Below are 23906 nucleotides of genomic sequence, written 5' to 3'. Positions count from 1 at the left end.
ATATAGTACCTGCCTTACAAGGTTGTTATGGTGATTGTACGAGGTAACAGCTATAAAGCATTAAACAAAGTGACTATTGAAGAAACACTGAGTAAATGTCAGCTGTTATTTTTGACATAATAGGAACTAGAGCTCTACCCTGTCCTCAGGAAATTTACAGTCTACTTGGAATATAAAATATAGACTGCTTAAGCAGCATGGGGAATTCGGGGAGCAACATGGTGAAAACTACCAGGAGCTGACAGAGATGGCACTGCAGTTGAAAGAAATCATAATAGAGCAAGTGAATTTACAGAATTAAAGAAATTAAAGCCACACCAATTAACGCAAGGAGAGAATGAGCTTTTTGATAAAGGCAAGTGTACAAGCGCTAATCAAGATCTAATAAAATATATGGGGAGTGACCCAATTTGTCCAGACTATGCAAGGAGAATCTTGTTACTCCCGTTTCCATTGGGAAAACAAATCAGAAGTAACTCTTTTAAATGCTGTCATCATAAGAGAGATAAAAATAGCAAAGGACTTTTTAGCTAAGAAGTCAGTGTGTGGTGGAGATAGACTGTAACTAGGCCCTCAGGAACCCTAGCCCAGGGCTGCAACCCCCTGCTGCATGGAAAGGCTCAGGGTTGGGAGCCACACCAACAGGCAGAGACTGGACCAGGCACCCATTTGTCCCTCTTCCTCATCCCTTTGCTCAGCTTCCTTACTCTTGGATCTGTTTTGCATTCTGACTATCCTGCTTTCCCTGGTATGTGTACATTTCCCAGTATTTTGATGAAGAGGAAATGACCTGATTTCCAAAATGATCCGTATCTTTATTAGACAGAGACCCCTTAGCAATGAGATCAAGGTCCTGACCTTATATACATCATTTCCCTTGTTCTTCAGTATGTCTTTTGCTTAGATTTAATATTCTGTTCCTAGCATATTCATTGTTATGTCTTAATGCCAGCAGAATCCAGAATCACATTTATTGGGGTTGATTATATATCACAGTTAGTCAAGAGGACTTCTTATCCTAAATCTCCTGTCTTTAATAATGAGAAGCTACTGCTGAGTCTCCATAAACCTTCTTTGATCACCCCCTTTAAACTTCCATTCCCTCCTTACTCCTTGGCCCCTTTCCCTGCCTTAATTTTTTCCTTAACATTTGTAACATACCATATATTTCATTTCCTTTGTTAAATGCATGAATGAAAGGTAGCACCATTAGAATCTGACCCTCTGACTGAAAAACTTCACTTTGAAAATTCTAAACATATGTGATTTGATAATGAGTCTATATTATTAAAATATTGGGGCTTCTAAAGTACAAACCTCACTTAGTATATTTTGAAATAAGATTCTGGTTTGGAAATCCTTAATTTGCTTACAGCTCTTCAAAAACTCATGGTTTTTATATAATGAGGTGCTTACCCAGACCTAGTTTTCAGTCTTCCTAGGAATCATGATTAATCCTCAGTCTAGTGTAATACCACATAAATGTAACTCAGAATAGTTCTTACTTGATTTTTTAAATACTGTATAGTATCTTCTTTATAGACCTTAAATCCACAAACTGGTTTTGCTAGTAATGGTTAAAACTTTGTTGTAAGCCTTTTTGAATTGAGAAGTACAATGGCTTTTTTACAGTCTTCCTATATGACCTATGGTTTGTAATATTTATTGTTCAGCTCATGTCTGTCAGCAATTAGTTGGTAGTTTGTACCTGTATTGACAACTCAACCTATAGGGGCTTGTTTAATGGCTGCTATCTTCACTTGGAAAATTAGCATATCAAACGGGTACTGCATAATGATAAATTATTCTTGTGTTTACTTTCATTTTCAAGGATAATTGTTTTTTTCTACACGCTTTTGATATTTGCCAAGAGCCTCAATTGAAAATAGTTATGTAAATAAATCATTATGACTTAAACAGAATGTCAACTCTTATTAGTAGGTGTATCCTTTGCTTATATGTGGTTCAGATTTGAGTTTTCTTTAATAGAATCATATGTAGTCATAGATTTAAGGAATTAGAGAGAGAAACATTGAGAACCTTTCTAACTGAAAGCAATTTCTATTTAGCTCTATCATTTACTCATTCTTAAAGTTATTCCTGCCTTAATTCAGTTATTTTTTAACCAATTTGCTATGTATGTGTTGTGTTCCCTACACTGAGGATGTAAAAATGAACAAGGAAAGCCCCAGCCTGCAAGGAGCTCACCCTCTAGTGAATATTCACTATAAGCCATGGAGACCCCCTTCTGCTATAGCCAAGTGCTGTGCTAAATCCATTGTGAAATCTCAGAAAAATACCGTGGCCATTACTGCTTTACCATATGTATGTCAGTGCCTGACGTGCTTTTATAAAGGTAGGAGGCAATACTCTTTTAGCTTAAGTAGATTTGGCATCTTACCCCCCATTTTAGCCTGCTGCATTTCAAATGGTACAAATAGGAAGCCCTGAAAATGTACACTTGTACATTTTTAAATGTCCCCTACTACACTGTAACCACCCCCTGTTTTCCAAATGCTGCCATTAGTGGTTATAATAATCATCTGAAATGTTAGCTTCTAAGAACCAGGGTACAAGAGCTTCTTTTATAATTTCCCAGATGGGAAGGAACACATGTACGAGCCTGTAAGAGTTGCAGAAACTGGAACCAGCGCTATGTGGATTTGTATTTTTGGAACTCTCAGGGCTTATTTAAGCACTCAAAGTCAAACTTAGGTATCCATTAGGAATCAAATACCAATTCAGGGAAAACTCATGTGCCCCACTAAGGGGAATAATTCGTACTGAAGTAGTTCATAAAAGAAAGTCCTGGAAACAGTGGTTTTCATATTCAGATGAATGTTTTGTGTACTCTTTTCAGGATGCCAGATTATCAATGTTGATTATGTAAACCAAGGTCATTCCATTTGTTGGGAGGACTGTCTCTGAACATTTTTGTTCTTTGCTTAAATTAGTAGTGAAATGAGAAGTTAAAAAGTAGGAAAGGAAAATAGTTATAAATTATCCATAGGCATATGGAAGGAAGCTGTTAATTAAAAAGGTTTTCAGTGGCCCCTACTTTTTTGCAGTGTTTTTTACTGGGTTCTCTTGAGTTGTAGTCAGAGCCTTGACCTTTAATAAGGAGCTTCAGTCACTGGGGGAAGGTATCTTGAAGGCGATGTTCTTTTTTTTTTATTGTCTTTTCTCAGGTGACCAATCTGACTCTAAAGAGGACTCCTTCATATGATTACATTGTTTCTATTTGTTGAGACTACGTATTTAAAAAATTTTTCATCCTCCTTTTATAGAAAGAAATATTAAAAGCTGAATGCTTTATCATCTTTAAAAGAGCAACAGGTGATAAATAAACTCCGATTCCCAATCTTGGCTCGGGGAGCTTGTGTGTGACGGGGTGGTGGGGCAAGAACAAGGAAGGAGTCAGTTCTTAGTCTACAGATTGTCCCTGGAGACAGCAACTGTATAAAGCAGGTTCCTGAAAATCACTAGGTGTGGAGAATAAAGGTTAGGAATTAACACTAATTCAGCAAATGTCGAGTGGTTTCTATGTTCGAGGCACTGTACTAAGGTCCTTCTCTTACATATTTCCTATGTCACACCACGTAAAAATATATTCCCGAGGCATTACAAACCCACATGTAAAAATAAAATTATAACAATGTTAGATGAAAAACTGGGGAAATAGTTAAATAACCGCAGAGTTACTGACCAGATTTTTAACTCTATAGAAATCTAAATTTTCTGAGATGTCAGAAGAGTCCCTAAAGTAAAACATCCAAAGCTAGATGGAGAGAAAATATTTATAACACATGTGATAGACAACAGTTCATAGATCTGATAAACAACAATGACAAAAAAATCTAAGGACCTTTAAAAAAAATGGGCAAAGGATTTGATCAGAAAATTTATAGAAGAAATGTTAAGAGACCAGTAAGAAAAAAGTTGCTCATCTTCATTCATTGAATCTAAATTGAGATGTCATTTTTTCCAGCTATCAGATTGCCAACTTAAAATTTTAAAGTGACAACAGTCAGTGTTATCCAGTTATCTAGGATAAGCAGAAGCAAGCTCTCTCTCCTACTTATGCAAAATCATGGGTCCAAATGTGAATTGTTGCAACATTTTTAGAAAAGTAATCTATTAAACTTTTAAAATGTAAAACGTTCATAACCTTTGACCCAACAAGCTCATTTTTAGTTATCTGTTAAATATATAAGTCCGACTAGTGAAGGACCTATATATCCCAGGGTATCTATATAGCACTATCAAGTGGCCTTAGACTACAAACAGCCTCAATCTCTGTTGTTAGGAAAATGGCCTAATAAAAAATAAATCCATGCTGTGGAACATTATGTGGCTATTTAGAAAGCAGTTGGTGGAGTGATACGTATAATATGATTCCATTAGGGAAAACAAAACAGAAGGTTAAAGAGCTGTTTGTATGCAGGTGTGTGTCTGTTGTGTGTATGTTTTTATGAGCATAGAAAAAGCTTTTTGAGGCTACATACTCAACCAATATTGGCTGCATCCTGAAAAGTGAGGGTGGAAGATCTTTTCCTTTATAAACTTCTGTATGATCTGACTTGTTACAACAAGCTAAGTTTGGTAACGTAAAACTAAAAAATAATCGAGGAGTTAAAAAACAAAGAATAGAAAGCGAGAGAGGGAAAAGTGGCCAAAAAGATGGGAGAAGACCGGGAGGGCATAGTTTTTGAGAAGCAGGAAAAGAGAGATTTTCCAGAAGAGGGAGATCACCCACGTCAAATACTCTTTAGAAACCCAGGGCCATTAAGGACAGAAGCATTTGCTGTGTTGAGTGATGATGCCTTTGGTGGGAGCAATCTTGAACTTGGGTTAGAGGGCTGGCTCTTCTGGTGGGGGAGGGGACAGGTGGGAGGGAAGAGAACAGAGACAGTGTAACAGGTCCTGCCAGCAGTCTGTGAAGGAGAGGGGAGGTGAGAAAAACCCAAAGGACTGTGTAGAGACCAGCATGATAATTTTCTTTCTTTTTTAAATGTTTATTTTTTAAGATGGGTGAGACTTCTGGTCCTTATTCTTTGTGCCACATGGGCATCCTATAGGTACAGTAGAAGGGAGAGCAAGGAGATGGACAGTGTTAGAGCTAATTAGGATGAGTGTGGTGCTCAGTTTCTCAGGGTGCAGGAAAAGCAGGGGTGAGGCTCATTTCAGACAGAAGGAAGGACACTGTACCTGAGGTTCTCACTGCTCGCAGGCAGCAATTCTTAATTTCTGGGTTAGGACCCTTCTAGGATGGCTGCTGAGCCCTCCTAAGGTCCTATGAACGAATCTAGAAATCTAAGTCACTTCTTACCAGTCCTGATGGGTAGAAGATGTATGATTCTATTAAAGTTTTTAAAAAAATTAAATTTGACTAGGAGCCCCTACCAATCAAAGACAAATTATTAAGGTGACGAAAATTGGTATCTACAAGTTAAAATCAACATACTACTAGAATTTATTCTCATTCAGTATTTTATTCAGAAGAATAGCAAGCACTCAATGGTTAGCAATAATCGTAAAGGTATGAATCTCACAATTTTGATTCAGGACACTTCATCAGTTTATCATCAGTGTTGGCTTGAATTGGTTGTGGCATTTGATTACTACTACTTTTGCTTTTTAATTTTAAATTACAGTAAGTTTTATCATTATCAGTTTAGTTTATTGTGTTTCGTTAACTTCTCAATGTTTCTTGATATATGTTTCAACAATGTTTTCGTCTTACAGTATTCTTATAACTAGATTAAGATATGTATGTCTTATGGGTCATGTATGACTCATCCATGATCATTTTGTTAAAGTAGATGTGTATGTAAGTCCCCCTGTCATTTGCTTGTGTAGTGGCACACTTCACAGTGACATGTTTCTTTGGCATTTTTGCTATTTAAATAACTTAAAGCATACTATCAAGGTAGATATAATAAAATTACCAGGCATTTAAAGATTCTGTTGCTGTCTTGTGTTATAAATCATATTTATAACTTATATTCTTCCTATAAAAAGTAAATTATAAGCCATTTATATATAATATATATATACTTTTACTTGTAGACACACACATACATACACACATACAAAAATGCAAGCAGCCTGTTTACTGTAATTTGTTAACTGTTTTTATCTAATTTTTTTAAATCACCAGATTCACTTTTCCCCACTTGAAATGTGGGAACAAGTGAGATGGATGGGGGTCTTTTCCTTACTGAGGTGGGTTTTGGTCAGAAAGTTTGGAAACCTTCACTCTAGGGGAGTGAAGGCATATAACAAAGGATGTGTGGAACTGCTAAATTCGAATCCAGGAAATTCATACCACCTAGCCACAAAAATGGTGGCTCATCACCAAAAAGATGTTAGGAGAGTAGGTACTGATGACATTATGGTTTTTAATTCTATTTAAGGACGTAAATGAAGACCCTGGAGAAGATGTGGCTCTCCTTTCCGTCAGTTTTGAGGACACTGAAGCCACCCAGGTGTACCCTAAGCTCTACTTGTCACCCCGAATTGAACAGTAAGTATCAGTGCCATTAGTTTTATGTAGCCTGGTACTTCTCCTTGTTAACCAAATGTGTCTTGCTAATTCTTTTGCCATTCTTGAACTCTTATAATGATTTCTCTTGATTGACTTTTGTTTTCTGAAAAATGAATTGTGCCAGGAGTTTAGATTGTGGAGTAAATGCAGTCAGTATTTGCCACTGCAATCTCTGGATGAGTCTTAGTTGTGCAGTTTGTGATATGAATACTCTACCTTTGTAGAGAGATGAGTAGGCAGACTGAATCTGAAATTGTGCCTGCTTCCAAATGTTCCCTGGGTACATGTGGTCATAGCCTAAAGAGGACTGCTGAACAGCATCCTACCCAGTTTGTTATATAGTTGTAACCAGTACAGTTACTTGTCAAAATGTAACTTATTTCCTGAAAATACTAAGCAAAAACTTGTTCAGAAGTTAGTAAAGGTAACATTAAGGCAGATAGCTAAAAAGATGACGTGTTTGAATTATTTTTCTATGTCTAAACAGCTCTATATAATTTTACACAACATTAAGGCTACATGGTATAAGTAGTTTGAGACCACATTTGTGTTTTATCCAAATAACTATATTCATCGGTAATGAATTTTATAAGGAGTAACCTCACAATGTGCCTATTGTTGGCTAAAATGCTTTAGTAGCTTATTCTACTTCAAAAGAAGCTGAGGTTTATTGAAAATAGATTGTAAGCAGATTTGGTTGGGAACCTCTGACAGGATAGATTTTTCATCCAGCAGAGAGTTTTTACAGACACTGATTGAAATATATTATTAAAATTCTCTGGAAGTCATTTAGTCAAGGTTGGCTGATTTCCGTCTGTGAGATGTGATCATTCAACTCTGGTACTCAGCCATTTTCACCCCTTCCGACCTTAGTTCCTCTAATACATGAATCACAAACATACCGTCTTCCACACTGATACAAGACATAGCTGTTTATACTCACATATGGATATTATGAGCATCAATAATCTACAGTCATTCTTTCACTTACTGATGTACCTCTGATAGTAGAAGGCACTCAATGAATGTTTTAATTTTTTTCCAAGTTCTACCAAATATTTTTTTATTAAGATATCATTGATATACAATCTTACAAAGGTTTCACATGAGCAACCTTGTGGTTACTGCATTCACCCATATTATCAAGTCCCCCCCACACCCCATTGCAATCACTGTCCATCAGCATAGTAAGATGCCACAGAGTCACGACCTGTCTTCTCTGTGCTACAATGTCTTCCCCATGTGAATGTTTTAATTTTTGATTGAAAATACTAACCAATACCAGTAAGAGGTCAAAGGATGCTGGAGGCAGGACAGTGAAGTGGTAACAGGCAAGGGCTCTGAGGTCAAACATACCTGTTTTAAACGTGGGTTCTGCCACCTATGAGTTGGCAAAATATTTAACATCTTTGAACTTGTTTCTTCATCTGTAAAATAGGGATAATAATACCTATTTCATAGCGTTATTTTGAGGATTATGCTATGTGCTATGCATAAATTATTAATTGCAGTGTCTGACAGTGTAGCAGATAGTAGCTATTAATGTATTATTATTGATAATAGTTCATAGAAGAAGAATTAGTGAGTGAGTGGTGAACAGGACAAGTTGGGGCAGAAAAGGAGAGGTTGGGTAAATAAGTGAGCAAATGCTAGTCCTAGAGAAACTATACGTAATGAGTTAAATTAAGAAAGTATTTTGATGATGAGAAAAGAGATATTTATGAAACAATCACAAGATGTAGATAATAAGAATATATTAGTTGAGCTATAGCCAAGAATTTGCCAGCTTGGAAAAACAATTTTTCCAGCACCCACGTTATTTTTCTTTGAAGTTACTGCTACTACTTTGCAAATAAACTTGCTAATAAAATATTCCTCCCTCTAGAAATCTAAGATATGATGTGAAAAATTACTAAGGAAGGATATATTTTTAAAACTATTTACTATTTTTAAAATCTAGCTTTCTACATTCTCCCATACCCCATCGTTTAATATTAAGAACCGTCCACAGCTTACCTTTAGAGATCGGTATCTTATTATTTCCCCTCCTATAGCCTGTCCTTCAAGCAGACTCTATTACTAGAAATTTTCTTCATTAACCTATATTCCGTTGCCTCTGCGCCTTTGCTAACACTCTTACCTCCATAGAAAATGCCTTCTGTTTGTTGAAATATGCATTTTCTAGGACCTTATTCAAATGCTGTCACTACCAGCCATTCTCTCACATTAGCCTAGCTTTCCCTTGAGCTCATATAATGCAGAATTGGTATCACTCTTACCATCTGCTCACCATACATTTAGTTCACGATGCGTTTCTTGTTTTCATCTTTTACTAAACCGCAAGGTACTCAAGGACAAGGAGCATGTCTTTTTATTCCTTTAGGCCTTGCACAAATGCAGTGCATAGTAAACAATAGCCTAATTCACAGTATTCGAGGTCAATAAATAATTCTCACAAGAAAATGTAAAAAGGTTGCAGTGAGAGGCCTCACTTAGTAGACCATATTTGTACACTAAAGAAAATGACCAAGAATTCTTGCATTCTTAAGTAGAGGTCTTAAAAATGGGACTTTAGAGAAAGGTTAAAATGGAAAATGGTCAAGTTGTAGAATAACTTTTTATGGGCTTACATATTAAAGTTGTGAATATCTTTGGTTAACTCTTGAAGAGTTCAGAATATAGAACACAGTAATGTCATTTCAGTTAAGGCCATGGTTATGGTTAGATTTTAAGAACTCCCTGCAGAGGGGCTGGCACTATCTTTGATATTATGTGAAGCTCTCATTTGTTCTCTGTGTTTCATTCTGTCCTGTCAACTCTTAGCTATCTAGGCATTGACTATAGACTCAGACTTGGATCATTCTTTCAGGAGTCATGGGAGAAGCATCCCACGTGGACCTGCCCCAAGCCAAAGCCAGGCGCTTGCCCTAAGCTGAGGCTTGTACTCTTTCTGGCTTCCTCTGTGGCTCTTTCTAGGAAGTCCCAGGCTCTATGTAGTGTGTCTGACAGACCCAAGTGAGACCAATAACTGGATCCACCTTAGGTAAAAATTGGCAAGCAAAGGCTTGTACTCACACCATCTGCTCCTCATGGGCCTGGAAAGACTGATCTTGAGATACCCCATTTCAGTCCAGTTAATATCTCTCCCTGCTTGTCCAAGCAGTGAGCAAGGATATTCCATGTCACTAGCCTCAGAAATAACAACAGGCTTCAGGGTCTTGTCATCACATGTAGGAAAGAGACTAATTTGTTGTATCCTAAAGAATTCTAGGGACATGGATGCCAAATGTCCCAAGATTAGAAAATCCCCACAAAAGGGAACATCCATCAGAGGCACTGGGTGGAAAAAACTCCCAAGTGTGTTATAATTTATGAATTTCTTCAATGCCGTCCCACTTCAGAGGGCTGCCATTTGCCCAGGGTCCTGGCATGGTAGTCTGTGCTCCTGGCGGCACTGGAGCATGACTGCGTGCCTTCATGGTGTTCAGACGCATGGTCTCCCACTGGGCATGTATATGGCTTGCAAAGTAAACGCTTCTGAGAACTTCATGTTCTTCTCCCACAAGGGATGTTGATGAAATGCACATATTGCTGGTTCTATACATTTGTTTTCCAAGGAACCCAACCAGTGAGTTGAATTGAACACTGAGTATTGTTCATTAAAGTAAAGAAAAAAAAAAAGCAAGTGGTCAGTTATGCAAAATAGGCTTTGGCTGATCATTGGGCCGGGGTCAGGGCGGAACCAGTTTCCAAACCAGGTGCCTTTTTCCTGGCAGAAAAGCTGGAGTGGAAAGTTTACATCACCAGAGCTGGCCTAAACGTGCTCTACCTTTCCCTCCTGCCCACACCGTTCCAGCCGTGACACCAGAGGTTAAATGGGCAGCAGACAGGCACATTTTTCTTCCAGGAAAGGTGTGGGCCTTTTTCTTGGCTTGAGCCTGTTGGTGGGAGTGGTTTGAAGAAAACCAGCTCATCCCTCTCTGTGCTGTTCCCACTCGGTGCATAAAAAGAGGATTTCAGCCCCTGAGGCAGACCAGGTGGCATCTTTCACAAGAACAGAATTTGTTTTTAGAACTTTTTGTTAAGTTACAGTCCGCCTTAGAAATAAGTACTCAAAGTTTACCAGTCCACAAACGTTCACCATTAATGAGGCCTGTGTGCCTGCAAATGGATAGGCATTTCTTGTTCAAAGGCAACAAAAACACAATGAGAAGCTGACAAGTGTAGGGCCCTTTGCTAGGTGCTTCAGAAGATGTCAAAAGAAATGAGATATGACCTGTGTGCTTAATTTGTTTATAAGCTAGTAAAGTGGAATAAGAATAAATAATGGCAATTTCCAACTTGTGTTTTAGTAGGGAAGGCATGATAAGACTTGGCATCAGAAGCATTCTGTTCTTCCACTTAATAGCTGGCAAACTTTAGACCAAAAGCCTCGTTTCGTCTTCTGTAAAGGGGCACCAATCTTTAGGTTCAGTTGCATCTGCTTCCCGGGGGATCTCTATGAAAGCATCTTCTGTATTGTTGGGCACGTGGTTGATGCTCAGTAGGTGCTTCTTGTGTTGTATAAATACCTAAGAAAAGATTTATTAAGTACTGTTAGCATACAAGTCAGGAGATCACATTTACATTTGACTTGGTAGAAAGGGGATTTTGGAAGATTTGGGGAAGCCTGGCTCTTCAATGTAATGTGGCTTTTCTAGAGCTCAAACATGTACTACTGTAACAATAAAAATGTGTTTAATACTTGAAAATGTTCCACCTGCTTTTCACTTTACCATCCTATCTGGTCCTCATGATAGTACTTCCAGTATGTGTCTTATGTACCTCTTTTTTTCCTCTATAACCTGGAGTTCTTATACCCTTCCTAGGCTCCTTTGCTGTCTTATCCTTTTTCAACTCATTTAGTTGGGCAAAATTATGTTTCCTGTGATCCCATCCCTAGATCTCTTTTGTGGCCTTAGCTCTTTGTGGATGCCCCTCAGATCTCCATTTCTTATCCCAGCTTTTCCCCCTGTTTACAGATCTTCTTCTGTAGCCACATGATAGGCATGTCTGTGTGTTTAGTTGGCATTGCAAATTCACAGTGTCTGGAACCGAACTCACCATGTTTCTTTTCACCCCCTACTCAGGACTCTCATTTTCGTAGGTGCCCAGGTGCCACATCTCCAAGGCATTAGCCAACCTGTTTTTTTGCACTGGACATCCTCTCTCTACAGTAGCTCTCATTCTTGGCATTCCTGCTGTCAGTTCCTAGTTTGGCCCTTCAGTTGCCATGTCTCTGGATGGCCTTTTAGTTTTTCTTCCTACTTAAGTTTATCCAGCACAGAATTGTCACTGTCTTCCTGAAGAAAGTTCTGGTCATGTAAAATCCCTTCCTGCTCAACACCATCAGTGCTTCTCTGTTAACAACTGAATAAGTGTACATCTCACAAACTGACATCCAAAGTATTTTCTGTGTAGTCCCAGCTGACCTTTCTAACCCTAATTTGGGTTCCATATATGTCCTGTTGTTCAGCCAAACTGGTTTTTATGTGATTACCAGTGAACACACCTTATATTTATTCACTTTCTTATCTTTGTTTGGGCTGCTTCTTATACTAGAACACTGAATTTCTTTAATTTATTTATTTCTCTCTCCCATAGGGTCTGTCAGAGTTCTGTCTGTCCTTTTATATCTTCTCAGTCACCACCCCCTCATGGAGCTTTTTCTTACCACCACCACCTGCTTCCCAAGCAGGGTCGCACTTTCCCCTCCTGTGTTGGTGTCTGTGCTGTCCTATTGTTTCCCTGGACTATAATCTCCTTAAGGGTGGGCCTCTGTTTCCATCAGTTGAGGGCTGGTGAGCCACAGCCATCTTCCTGCCCGTGGGCCCTGCCTGATTAGACTCCCTGGCAGGGCAGAAAGCTTTGAACCTGTAGGATTCCTGTGCTGCAAAGGCAAGTGGTCTTGTCTCCATAGGCGTTTCTCACTGTCGTGACTTGTGGCTAGCCAGCAGGGTTGTTTCCCTTATGGACGCCTGGTCAAGTTCCTGGAGGTGGAGCTTTAATTCCTAGGAGTGGTTTCTCAGCTGAATCCTGAGTGGTAAATACACCTTTGACCTTATGTAACCTGTTATCTGTTCCTGCTGTGGCCTGTCCAGCCTCCCTTTCCCTGCCTTTACCCCCTCAGTGTGCCTGGCCACAGACATGGTCAGGTGGAGATTTACATGGTAGCCTGTAATCCACGAAGGCTGTGATAAACTGAGAACTGACTGAAGGGCCTAGGGAAAGGGTTGGGGAAGCTGAAAACTAGAAGAATACTGCTTAGAATTATAGATATGATTTCGTGAAGATTATGGATATTAAATTCAGATAAATCAGGTAAAATACTTTTTTTTAAAGCATTGAGCAAATTCATTATTTTGTGGTTTTATTTAAATTTAATACTGAATTCAACATCTTAACAGGATGGAAAATTTTTGTTTTAGATCCTCAAAAGTCTTATTAGAATAGTTGGAAAAATTATATAGCTAAACACGGATTTGAAAAAAAAGATAATTCTTGCCTCTTTTTTTTGAACCCACATCAGTTGTCTCAATAATGAGATCCCAAAGCTCTTGGGGTGATTTTGTGTCAGGGTTTAAGTAATAGAACATCATAGTAAACATGGTTTGATTTAGCCTTACTCATGTTTACTTGAGTCATTGAGATAATCCTGTAATAAATATTGTGCTCCTGGAGTTTTTTTTTTCTTCTTCCTTTGATAAATATATAGTCTTGAATATGCTAAGACAACCAGCTGTCAGGAGAAGATGTGTATTTGATTTTAGTGGAGCAAGCTACCTTAGCCTCTAGGGACTTGAGATGTTCATTTCACTAGTCTGGGAGCAGGGCCAAGAGGGTTCTTCGTGACTGAGAATGGAATTCTGAAAAGTAAGTTCAGCAAGTTTTCATTAGTGAGTTTGGCCTTTTGTGTTGCCTGTGCCTCCCAAAAGATCAAGAGCTCAGCCTGCACTTTGAAGCATTACAAAAAAATGAACCAGAGTGGAGTTTAGTTGGGGAAGAAAATCAATCAGCCCTAAAATATCATATTTTTGGAAACATTCTGGTGTAGAACTCCCACCTCTCCAGCTGCCCAACTTAGTGATATATCAATGTTTTCATCTAGCTTTCTTTTTAGGCAGAAAATATACATTTAGAAAGAAGATCTATGTATGTCTGGGATAACTCAAATCTCACTGGTACATGTTTCTTAAACTTGTTTGACCCTTTAAGCTCCATCTTAGAGCTAGTGTGTGTCTTTGGGTAGTTCTGTGCCATGTTTCTCTCAAATGTTATTGTCTTCACTACAACATAATGATTAGCTTAAAACTGTAAGATACACTGTCTTCACTTAAAGTCAGGCCTAGCATCTTTCTGGTAAGCGTTTCAAGGGTTTTGTGCAGTCTTTTCTGTAATGAAGATTAAAAATTCATGATTTTCAGGTTAACACTCTATCTCAGTAGAGAAGCTCTGTCCTGTTTTATGCACAGCGTTCATTTATATATATTTACAAGTAGGAAAACATTCCTCAGTTGAAGGTTAGAGATAAAGAGTGGTAGTTAATGAAAATATTAGGTTGTGTTATAGGTAGGAGCAGGGAAATTAGAAAGTGAAAGAGAAAATGGCCTAGAATGTTCCAGAATGTTCCTAGATGGAAGACACCAGTCCTCAGAGGGAGTACAAGGAATCTCAAACAAGCTAAATAAAAAGAAATTGACACCTAGATACATCATCTGAAACTGCAGAGCACCTAAGATTAGAAAGTATCCAAAGTTGACACATCATGTTTAAAGGACTGGCACAGACCCTTTTGAAAATCTGATGGGAGCCAAGGACTTTTCCCCAGAAAAATGTTAAGAAACAGAAAGTTTAAATTCAGTTTTGAGAGTGATATACCTGCCCCTGAAGCCAAATCATAAACCTCATTTAAAGATCTTTGTTCTAGATTTCAGTTCTGCATTTTAATGTCTTCTATACTATTTCATGCTAGAATAATCGTTGAAGCTTCAAATTTAATATCTAAAGGGTAAATTATCGTCCAACACTATCCAACCCCCCCGCCCCTAAAATCAACACTTCTCTGTTCTTTATTTTCATTAATGTTTTTACTGTCCTTCTAGTGACCCCAGCCAGTGAAACCTAGGCATCCTATTTTTGACCTTCCTCTTGCCATTGTTTCCCATATCTAAACTATTGCCACTTGATTTTGCCTCCATGGTATCTCACCGTCACCTCCTCACCCTTTCCCCTATTGCAAGCCTCTATGTATCTTACTCTTTGCCAGATTATTCTTTTGAAAGCGGAGCTCAATCCATGTCATCCACTCTTTGAGAAAACTCATCTGAGCTACTTTCATCTCTGCACTGGACCACTGAAATCTCCTTTAACTGGTTTTCCAAATCCACTCTTTCCTTGCTTCTAACTAGTTGCCAAACTACAGGCAGAATAGGCTTCCTCAAACAAATCAGATCACATCATTCTTTAAAAAAAAAAAAAACAAAGTCCTTTACCTTCCTTATAAATGTTCAGCCATCAGCTTTATCCAACTCAGTGCTTTTCCCTGTATGTCCCAGGAATCGTTTTCTTTTTTTTTTTTAATACTACCTATGTCTAGCCATCAAGTTCTAGCATTGTTTTCTTCATACTATCTTAAGGTCTGAACTCCTCCAAGACTTTTATTTCCTCCTATTCTCTTCTTTGAGTTACCTTCCCTTATCTCTCTTTGTCAAACACTGGATGGAATTAGAGATATGTGTGTAAAAAAGGTGGCATAAAATTATGAAAAATGGCCATCAATGCCATGAGGCAGTTATTTTGATTCCTTCTAAGTGTGAGAACCAATTTTTAATGTCAAAGCCTTTTCCATGTGGGTGGAAGGAGGACTTGCCTACAAAAAGGCAGCGCAGGGTAATCCTTTACGATGATGGGATTATTCTGTATTATGATTGTGGTGGTGCATATATAACTGCACATTTGTCAAAATTCCTAGAGCCAGGCATCACAGAAAGTGAATTTTAATGTTGGTAAAACATTCCACAGATCTGTACAGATAGAAGTAATACTTAGTATTTCATGTTAATAAGTGGTGAGTTAAATGCCTTTTAAATGAACTTGTATTTTTATTAATCACATGAGTGCATATGTATATATATTTGAAAAATGGAAACATATGTGCACTTGAATGTGCTGTATGTGTGTTTATGGATCTCTATCATACATGTACATTGTATGTAGGTGTGTATATGCATATGCATATACGTATATGTATTTTTGTGTAAGTGATATATCACAACACAACATTTATTTGCTCTGCAAGATGCTTGGTGTCCAATAAATTAGCCAACCTGTTATATTAAGTTTAAGGTCTCAGAGTGTCACAAAGCCAACAGATTGGGAACATTGTTATAGGGGTATTTAATGAATGAACATTTTTCTAAAAATTTTGTTGTTCAAAGGTATTGATATTTGCTTCAATAAGAGCACATTTGAACTTCGTCTTGCTCTCAAAATAGCTAACGTAATTGGCATGTTAGGAAGCAGTTTTTAACCTTATTGTTTTGTCTCATAGTGGAATGACAGACCCATGAAGAGCCCTGTCACACTCATTACTCATTCCTTTGCCCAGCACAAACACCTGGGTGTCTTAATTTAGCCCATGGTGGGGACAGAGGAACTCCAGAAGGAGCAAGGCTCCAGGGCCGTGAAACCGACAGGTGGCTGCTTTCTCCTGTGTTTGGGCCTTCACCCCCTGGGAGCCCACATGGGCCGTAGCATTCTTTTCCCAGGGTCCCCCGGTCCTGGATAGCCCAGAGTTCTCTCCCACAGTGTGTTTCTCTCTACATGGTGATCTGTGCCTTGGTCTATTAGGTTAACATAAAATCTTTTACTTAGTTGTCAGAGAAGAGTGTAGATGTGGACGGGGGAGGGAATATGTCAGTTGGGTTTTAAAAATAAATTTGTGTTACCTCATTTTCTCCCTAAAAAAAGTATATGGTTTGTTGTGTTCACAATATGGTTTCAAAGGATAATTATTTAGTACCAAAAGTAATAGCATGGTTCTTGATTACTACTGTTTGGTTTAAGTAGGTAATGACTAAGACTCTTAATATATAAAATTCATATATAAAGTGGGACCCCTTTCACTGTTGTTAGAGGAAAGGTCTGACACCAATGCTGTCAGATTTTACCGTGTGAAGTTTTATTAAAGAACATGTAATTTGATCCTGGTATGTATGATTTTGATTCCCATAATACAGGGCTAATAATTATATTGGAGTTTTCTGTACTTGTTAAAATTCAGACACGCTGTCTTTCACTGGCAGCAGTAATGACTTTAATGAATGGTGGAGCCTTTACTTTAACACAAAACAAATGGTGAGTTAACCTGACACTGTAAATAGGACCATAACAGGGAATGAACATCCTGTCTGTGAACATCAGCTTTTATAGAAAGCTTCAACAAATAGAGGTCACTCTTGAAAAAGACTAAAATATGCTACCTTGCAAATTTCAGTTTAACCAAATGATTAATTTGAAGTAATTGTACATCAGTGGAAATTTTATTTTACTGACTTTTTTCCCCCTACATCCAAAGATCCCTCCCCTCTGTGCTCTGCAATCTTTAAAAAATATGATGTAAGACTGGGTTGTTTTGTGCCAAGTTTTCATCCTGGAACAGATTTTTATAGCCATATTTCTCTGAGAAAAGGAGTTTATGACCAAATGATGATAACACTTCCATGTTTTCATTTCCCCTGCTGACCAGTACTTTTTTCCTAACTTCACCTTTGTTGAACTGCAACATTACCAATTTGTGTGTTACAAAGAAAATTACTTTAAAAGCTTTTAAGGATTTGTTAACTATAATGTCATATATGATTCCATGAACAAAACAGACTGTAAACATATTACTTAAAAATTTTACATTTTCCTGTTCATATAGTAAGGAAACCCTTCAAAATATTTGATTATAGATATTATTTATGTTGGTGATTGGCCTTTATTACTTCCTCTCTGTTAGGGTTGTTCACCAGTGACTGTGTATTTATTTCTTGCATACTCTTCCTTAAAAATACAGATAAACTTGGCTTTGTTTGGTCTTGGTCAGCGGAGAATTTAATATTGAGAGTCCAAATGGTGGAAACAAGGGAAATGGTCATCAATAGGGAAATGACTTAAAATACTTTGGCATAGAACAAGGCATTAAATAACTAGGTAGACTTCTTTGTACTCACATGGAAAGATTTCTGAATTGAAGAAAAAGTAAATATCAGAAATATGAACAGAATCATACATTCTTTTTATGTTAAAAAAAAGCTAAACATCCAAACCAGAGTAATTATTTTCTACAAAGGAGTTTGTATGTATGTGAGTATGTATGCGTGTACTGGACACTAATAATAGTTAACATTTAATGAGCACTTATGTCACATATTTTAAGTACACTATACCCATTAGCTTGTTCCTCACAACAGCCTTATAATGGTTGTTAGTTATTACTATTATCCGCATTTTATAGATGATGAAACTAAAATTGAGAGAGGGTTAGAAACTTGCCTGAGTCACGTACCGAGCAACTCTTGGTACCACCATTTGAATCTAACAGGACTGAGGGTAGAGATCAAAGGGAACTATTGGTAATGTTTTTATTTTTTTCAGGGTGACTCTAGGCATTTTAATTATGAAATTAAAATTAATTCATAAAAAACTGAAAAGATTAGATTGGAAGGAATTTCCTGGATATTTGATGACTTGCATACTTTTCAGCAGAACCTGTGTTCTGCATATAATCAATGGTATTTTTTGTGGGGCTTCTGAACATTTAGTAATTGTCTGAAGTACTATGCTATAATCCCTCTCATCTGCCAGGGTTTCTCAACCTTGGCACTATTGACAGTTTTGGCTGGATGACTGTTTTCTGTGGAGGTGCACTCTCGTTCATCAAAAGATGTTTAGCAGCATCATTGAACCCTGTACCCTAGATGTCAGTAGCACCCATCAGCCCCCTAATCTTAACGATCAACAATGTCTATAGTGTCCCCTGGGCAAACAGTGGTGGGGGACGAAATCTTTTCCAGGTGAAAACCACAAGTCTACTATCATCGTCCTTCAGGAACTTTCAAGAGCCTATTTGGACCTATGCTAAGCTTTAGAAATATCTTTGATTCACACCACTAAACTCTTTTACTTTAATACATATAAAGGTTGTCATGTGTAGGTCATGCACAACAATTAGAATAGAAATTAGAAATACATGGACCCTTTAGTACTTTCCAGTTGTTACCCTATTTCTGTCTTTCACCTAAACTCAAAGCCTCTAGTATTAACGTATGCCATGTGTGCTGTGCAGCCAGCTGGCTTTTAGAGTCTCTGCAATTCGCTGTTTACCTCCCACCCTCCCTTAATCTCAGGAAGGAAAGCCACAGCTTTCTACTTAGTACCATGTTTAAACCATGTTTCTACATTTGTATCTTTGATCTTTCTACTGTTCAATACACAGACAAATATTTCCTAGTGAGTTCTCAGTTTCCTTGCAGACTTTGTTGATCAGAGTAGTTTTGCATGTTTACATTTTTGGGCTGATTTTTATAGCCTTATTAAAGGGCCCTTATAAGGGTTCCCCAGCATTTTAGTTCCAAAGACTAACTTGTCACAAAGTCTGCCTTTTGCCCAAATTCTCAGTCCTTGGGGGAGGGAAATTGTAGTTCATTGAGAGGTGAGAATCTTCACCTCTGCTCTCAAGAGCCACTTTACACTTTAACCTGCTCCCATCCTTCCCATCGAGATTAAGTCTTTGGTGAAAGGTGGGCAGGCACCCCGTGAGAGTACTGCTTTGCAGTCAAACAGCTTTAGAATGGAGGCCTGCTACTCTCTGGTTATGTAAACCTAGTGTAAATGACTTAACCTCTAACTCAGTTTCTTCACCTATAATCCTCGTAGAGTTTTTGCCAGGATTCAATGAGAGAATGTGTATAAAGTTTTTAGCACAGTGCCTGGCACATGGTGAGCACCAGAGGTGTGGTAAGGTGCTCTATTTATTATTATTACTGTCATCACCATCATCACCATCATCTTCCTCCCCTCTTGAAATGTTCAGGGACCTCAGTTTTGGGAATTCTACTCCAGGTGCTATATACCAGGACTTCCAGTGATTACCAGTCCCCTGATTCATATAGGGTAAGCCGGTGGGAAAATGTAAGAGCAGACATCTGAAGGTAAGGGACAGAAATGAAGTGAAAATTTCTATATGGGGGCAGCTCTTGAGTTCTTTTGGGTCACAGCCCCACTCCAAACGAGAATTTCATGATAACTATGGAAACCCATAGCACATCTACACCAGATAATTTTGCCTATTCTTCAGAGGATTCAGACTTTCTTATACATAGTCCCAGACCATTTAGGGGGCCACTGACCCTGAATTACTAACCCCTTCTCTAAAGTTTCCTACTGAGATACCAGTGAGATGTCCACTGGCCACTGCAGTGGGTAAACCAGCCAAGAACAAGAATCACAGGCAAGAGCAATCGAGCAGTCACCGAGGACTGGCCATGACAGAGACTCTGCGGGGATTACGGGCTCTCAGTTACGTGTGGGGATATTGAGGCACAGAGGGGTTAACTGTCAAAGGCTCAAGTGAGTCTGTGGCAGCAACAGGATTCCAGCCCAGATCCGTCACCTTCCAGAGCCTTTGCTCTTATGTGCTACGTAGTGCTTCACTGGAGGGGACCGTAGATGGTGAGGGCAGTGCTGTGCTTCAGTGTCGGACTCAGACTACATGCATCAGCATGAGCTTGGGAGCTGGTTAAAATTGGATTCTTGAGGCCATCCACATTCAGAATCTAAGGTCTGGGAGTGGGTCAGGAACCTGTGCTTTTAGCAACTACCAGGTGGTAAACGTCTGAGAGTCCCTGGCTCATCCTAATGTGATAAGGTTTGTAGACTGTTTTGGACAGAACTGAAACAAAGAAGGAAGATGCAGGGCAGGCAGGAAGAGCTAAGAGTGTCCGTGCAGGTGCTCTTATCTTTAAATACATACTGCTCATGCTTTATCTCAGCCCTTGCAGTTTTAATCTAGACCATTTTATTTTCTCAGTTAATTTTGTCCAACTTTTCCCTTGCTGGAATATGGCTTCCAATTCTACCTTTCTCTTCCTGACTTTCACTGCCTCTTCCAGGTTGTGTTACAATTCACTGTTCTTGAGTATATTCACAGAGCTGTGCAACTGTCACCACAACTTTAGAATGTTTTCATTCCTTGAAAAGAAATTCCATACTCACTCGCAATTACTGTCCATGTCCTCTTAGTCCCCAGCAACCACTCATCTACTTTCTGACTTGGGATTCGCCTATTCTGGACATTTCATATAAATGGAGTCATATAATATTTGGTCTTTTGTCACAGATTTCTCTCATTTAGTATGTTGTTTTCAAAGTTCATCTGCGTTTTATTGTGTACCGGAACTTCCTCCCTTTTTATTGATGAATAATGCTCCATTGTATGAATATGCCACATTTTATTTATCCATTCATCAGTGAGTGGACATGTGGATTGTTTTCACTTTTATGTATTATGAATAATGCTGCTACAGAAATTCATGTTACAAGTTTTTGTGTGGACATGTTTTCAATTCCCTTGGGAGGAATGTCTACTCAGATCTTTTGCCCATTTTTTAACTGAGTTCTTCTTTTTATTATTGAGTTGTAAGTGTTCTTTGTATTTTCTGGATCCTAGACCCTTATCAGATGAATGATTTGCAAATATTTTCTCCCATTCCATGGGTTGTCTTTTCACTTTCTCGGTATCCTTTGAAGTTAACCACTGTTGAAGTTCCTTTTGACGGGTATTTTTATCTACTTCCTACTGTATATAATCATAAAGTTTTCCCATGTGCATATTCATCGTTTCCTACATTAGATCATTTATGTCCTTGATTGAAGACCCAAACTGCAATTTCTTCTTCATTTCATAAATTTAAATATATAAACTACAAACCTAAAATAACTGATATAGGATTTATTTCCACAATAAAGAGTTCCTTAAGATTAACCAGAAAATGGTAAAAAAACAGAACACAAAAACCACCTTTAGAAAAATGGGCAAAAAGCATAAACAGGTGTTTTACAGGCAAGGAAACATGAATGATTAATAAAATATGAAGAGATACCCCATCAGTGGGCTGCTATAGACTATTGAGTGGCTGAACTATTGAGGCACTGCTCAGCTTCTGAGATCTTAAGGCTGACCTGGGCTTGTAATCAGAATTAAAAGACTTAGGAAGTCCTCAAGCCCCTACTGAATCCATTCTGATCTGGCTTGGACCTTAATCTTAAGAACTCTTACATGTACTAAATTCTAAGCATTTAAGAATATAAAGAAAAGCCAGTTTGGGCTCTTTAATTCAGTCCAGATTTAAAGGTGCTCAGGAAGGGAGTCCTAGATCTCAGGAAGTCCGATTTCAGTAGATTTTCTTAGACCCAAAACTGGACTGGGAGCAGAATAAGGTAGTATCTGGGGGATCTGCTCATCCCAGACAGAAACATTTGGAGCTTTTCTGGAGGTCTGAAAGGAGGAATTTTCACTTAATGACTGTCCTTTACATAATCATTAACTACTCACAGCAAGACAATAGAAAGTCTCAGTTCATTGCAGAGTGAAAAGAGGACCTGTACTGTGTAGACCCTGACCTTGGGCCAAAGGGTTCTGAACTGATTACAGATGGGCCCAGGGCAGGTGTGCCCACCCAAGTCGGAACTTCTACTCCCACCTGCTTTTTGGTGCACTATCCTTTCTTAGAAATTAAAGTTGCTTCCTTCTTCCTTTTAAAAAATTGTTTTTAACTTTCACATCATTTGCTTCAGTTCACATCTCTGTGATACAACATCCTCATTAAACAGATTAAGAACTTTAAAAATATTACTTAGAATTTTTCTTGGCCCCTTCCTGTCTTTTTTTTTTTTTTCAAAAAGAAAAGACAAGTGGCAAGAAATGTATTAAAAATTTATACCTTTTCCCCTTAGGAAATTCCTTTGGTAATATGACACATTTTCCAACATGTGTATTAAACTCATCTTGTTGTGTGTACTGCCCTGTGCAGAGTAGGACATTTAGCATCCTCTATCACTGCCTGCTGCGTGAAGGGGATCACTTACTAGATCCCCTTACATTTCCATGTGCCTCCTAAGGGGGTACTGTCACCCCAACTGAGCAAGAAGTAGTAACTCCTTTTTCTTTGAGTTCTGGGTTATAAACTGAACACCAGGTTCAGTTCAGTTATTTGAGGATCTCATTTCTATTATCTCAGAAGAGATTCTAGGAATCCCGAAGTATTTTATTCTTATTCCGTGGTTGTTGGGCCTGTTACCTTCAGATCAGGGCCTCGTCTCTTGGAGCGTGTACCTCAGGAACAGCATCACATGGCCCAGGCTGACACACTGTGGGTCTGCCTCTCCCCTTGGTCCTTTCCTGACATAGTGCCCTTCAAATCAGGCTGCACAGAAACATCTGCCTTGGTGCTGTAGTAAGGTTACCAGGACCTTTTTAAGTGTACTAATTTTTTTCACATGTGGGCAGCCTCCCACTAATAAATTACATTTCAAATTGTATGCGTATGTTGATTATTTGGACTCTGGGACGTGTTTTGCCATGGAAACCACTCAGTATATAGTTAGGTTACCAAGGAAACTGGATGTACTGAAGGAGTCCATCAAGAAGAGTGCCTGCCTTGTATATCACCACATTTTGAGGTACAGAACCCAACTGCTTTTCTTTCCCTTCAGTGGCTCTCAGTTGTGCAGCTGGCCTTGCTGGCATGGTCGGGAGCCAGCAGGACTCAGGCACAGCAGATTGGGCAGGCTCAGCTCACCCGACAGACGTCCATACACAAGAGGCCCCCAACGCCTAGGTGTATCTTCTCTCCACGAAGTGTAAGTGCAGGGCAGACCACAGCTGAGCTGCCACTCTGTTGTGGATTGTTACCTGGAACAGTGCTAAGCAACCTTCCCTTATTGTCTATGCAGTCTCTGCATCCTGACGTCGGGAGAGCTGCAGCTAGAGTAGGTGAGTACAGAGCAGTGGAGTACTTTCCTTTCTTCCTTACAATTTCAAGTGTCCTTGCAATAATAATCATCTCTGTAAGTCGTCTGTGTGGAACCTGTGTCACCCAGAGAAAGCTGACCAGCTCAAACTGGATAGGGGGCCTGTCCAGAAAAGCTTATGACCCTGTGATCTAGGATCATGAGTATTAACCACATGGCATTTCTGTTATATGTCACAGATTATAGTGAAGATAGGAATTGAGACCACAACACTGGGCCCATTGTACTGTTCTCAGGACAGGAA

At 38.7% G+C, this 23906-nt stretch overlaps 1 protein-coding gene across 4 annotated transcripts in view; it reads left to right on the top strand.

Annotated features, from left to right (window-relative positions):
* The window catches only part of BABAM2 (BRISC and BRCA1 A complex member 2), a 405600-nt gene that overhangs the window by 215646 nt on the left and 166048 nt on the right, over nucleotides 1–23906 (top strand). For all 4 annotated transcript variants that reach the window (XM_036903563.2, XM_036903566.2, XM_036903562.2 and 1 more), the window contains one exon: nucleotides 6417–6526. In XM_036903563.2, the coding sequence (XP_036759458.1) occupies nucleotides 6417–6526 (110 nt within the window). The remainder of the gene's footprint in view (nucleotides 1–6416; nucleotides 6527–23906) is intronic.

The sequence above is a fragment of the Manis pentadactyla genome, chromosome 2, assembly GCF_030020395.1.
Source record: "Manis pentadactyla isolate mManPen7 chromosome 2, mManPen7.hap1, whole genome shotgun sequence".
In the NCBI taxonomy this organism is placed as follows: Eukaryota; Metazoa; Chordata; class Mammalia; order Pholidota; family Manidae; genus Manis; species Manis pentadactyla.
Note: the sequence above shows the minus strand (reverse complement) of the source record. Positions and strands in the feature narration are given on the sequence as shown.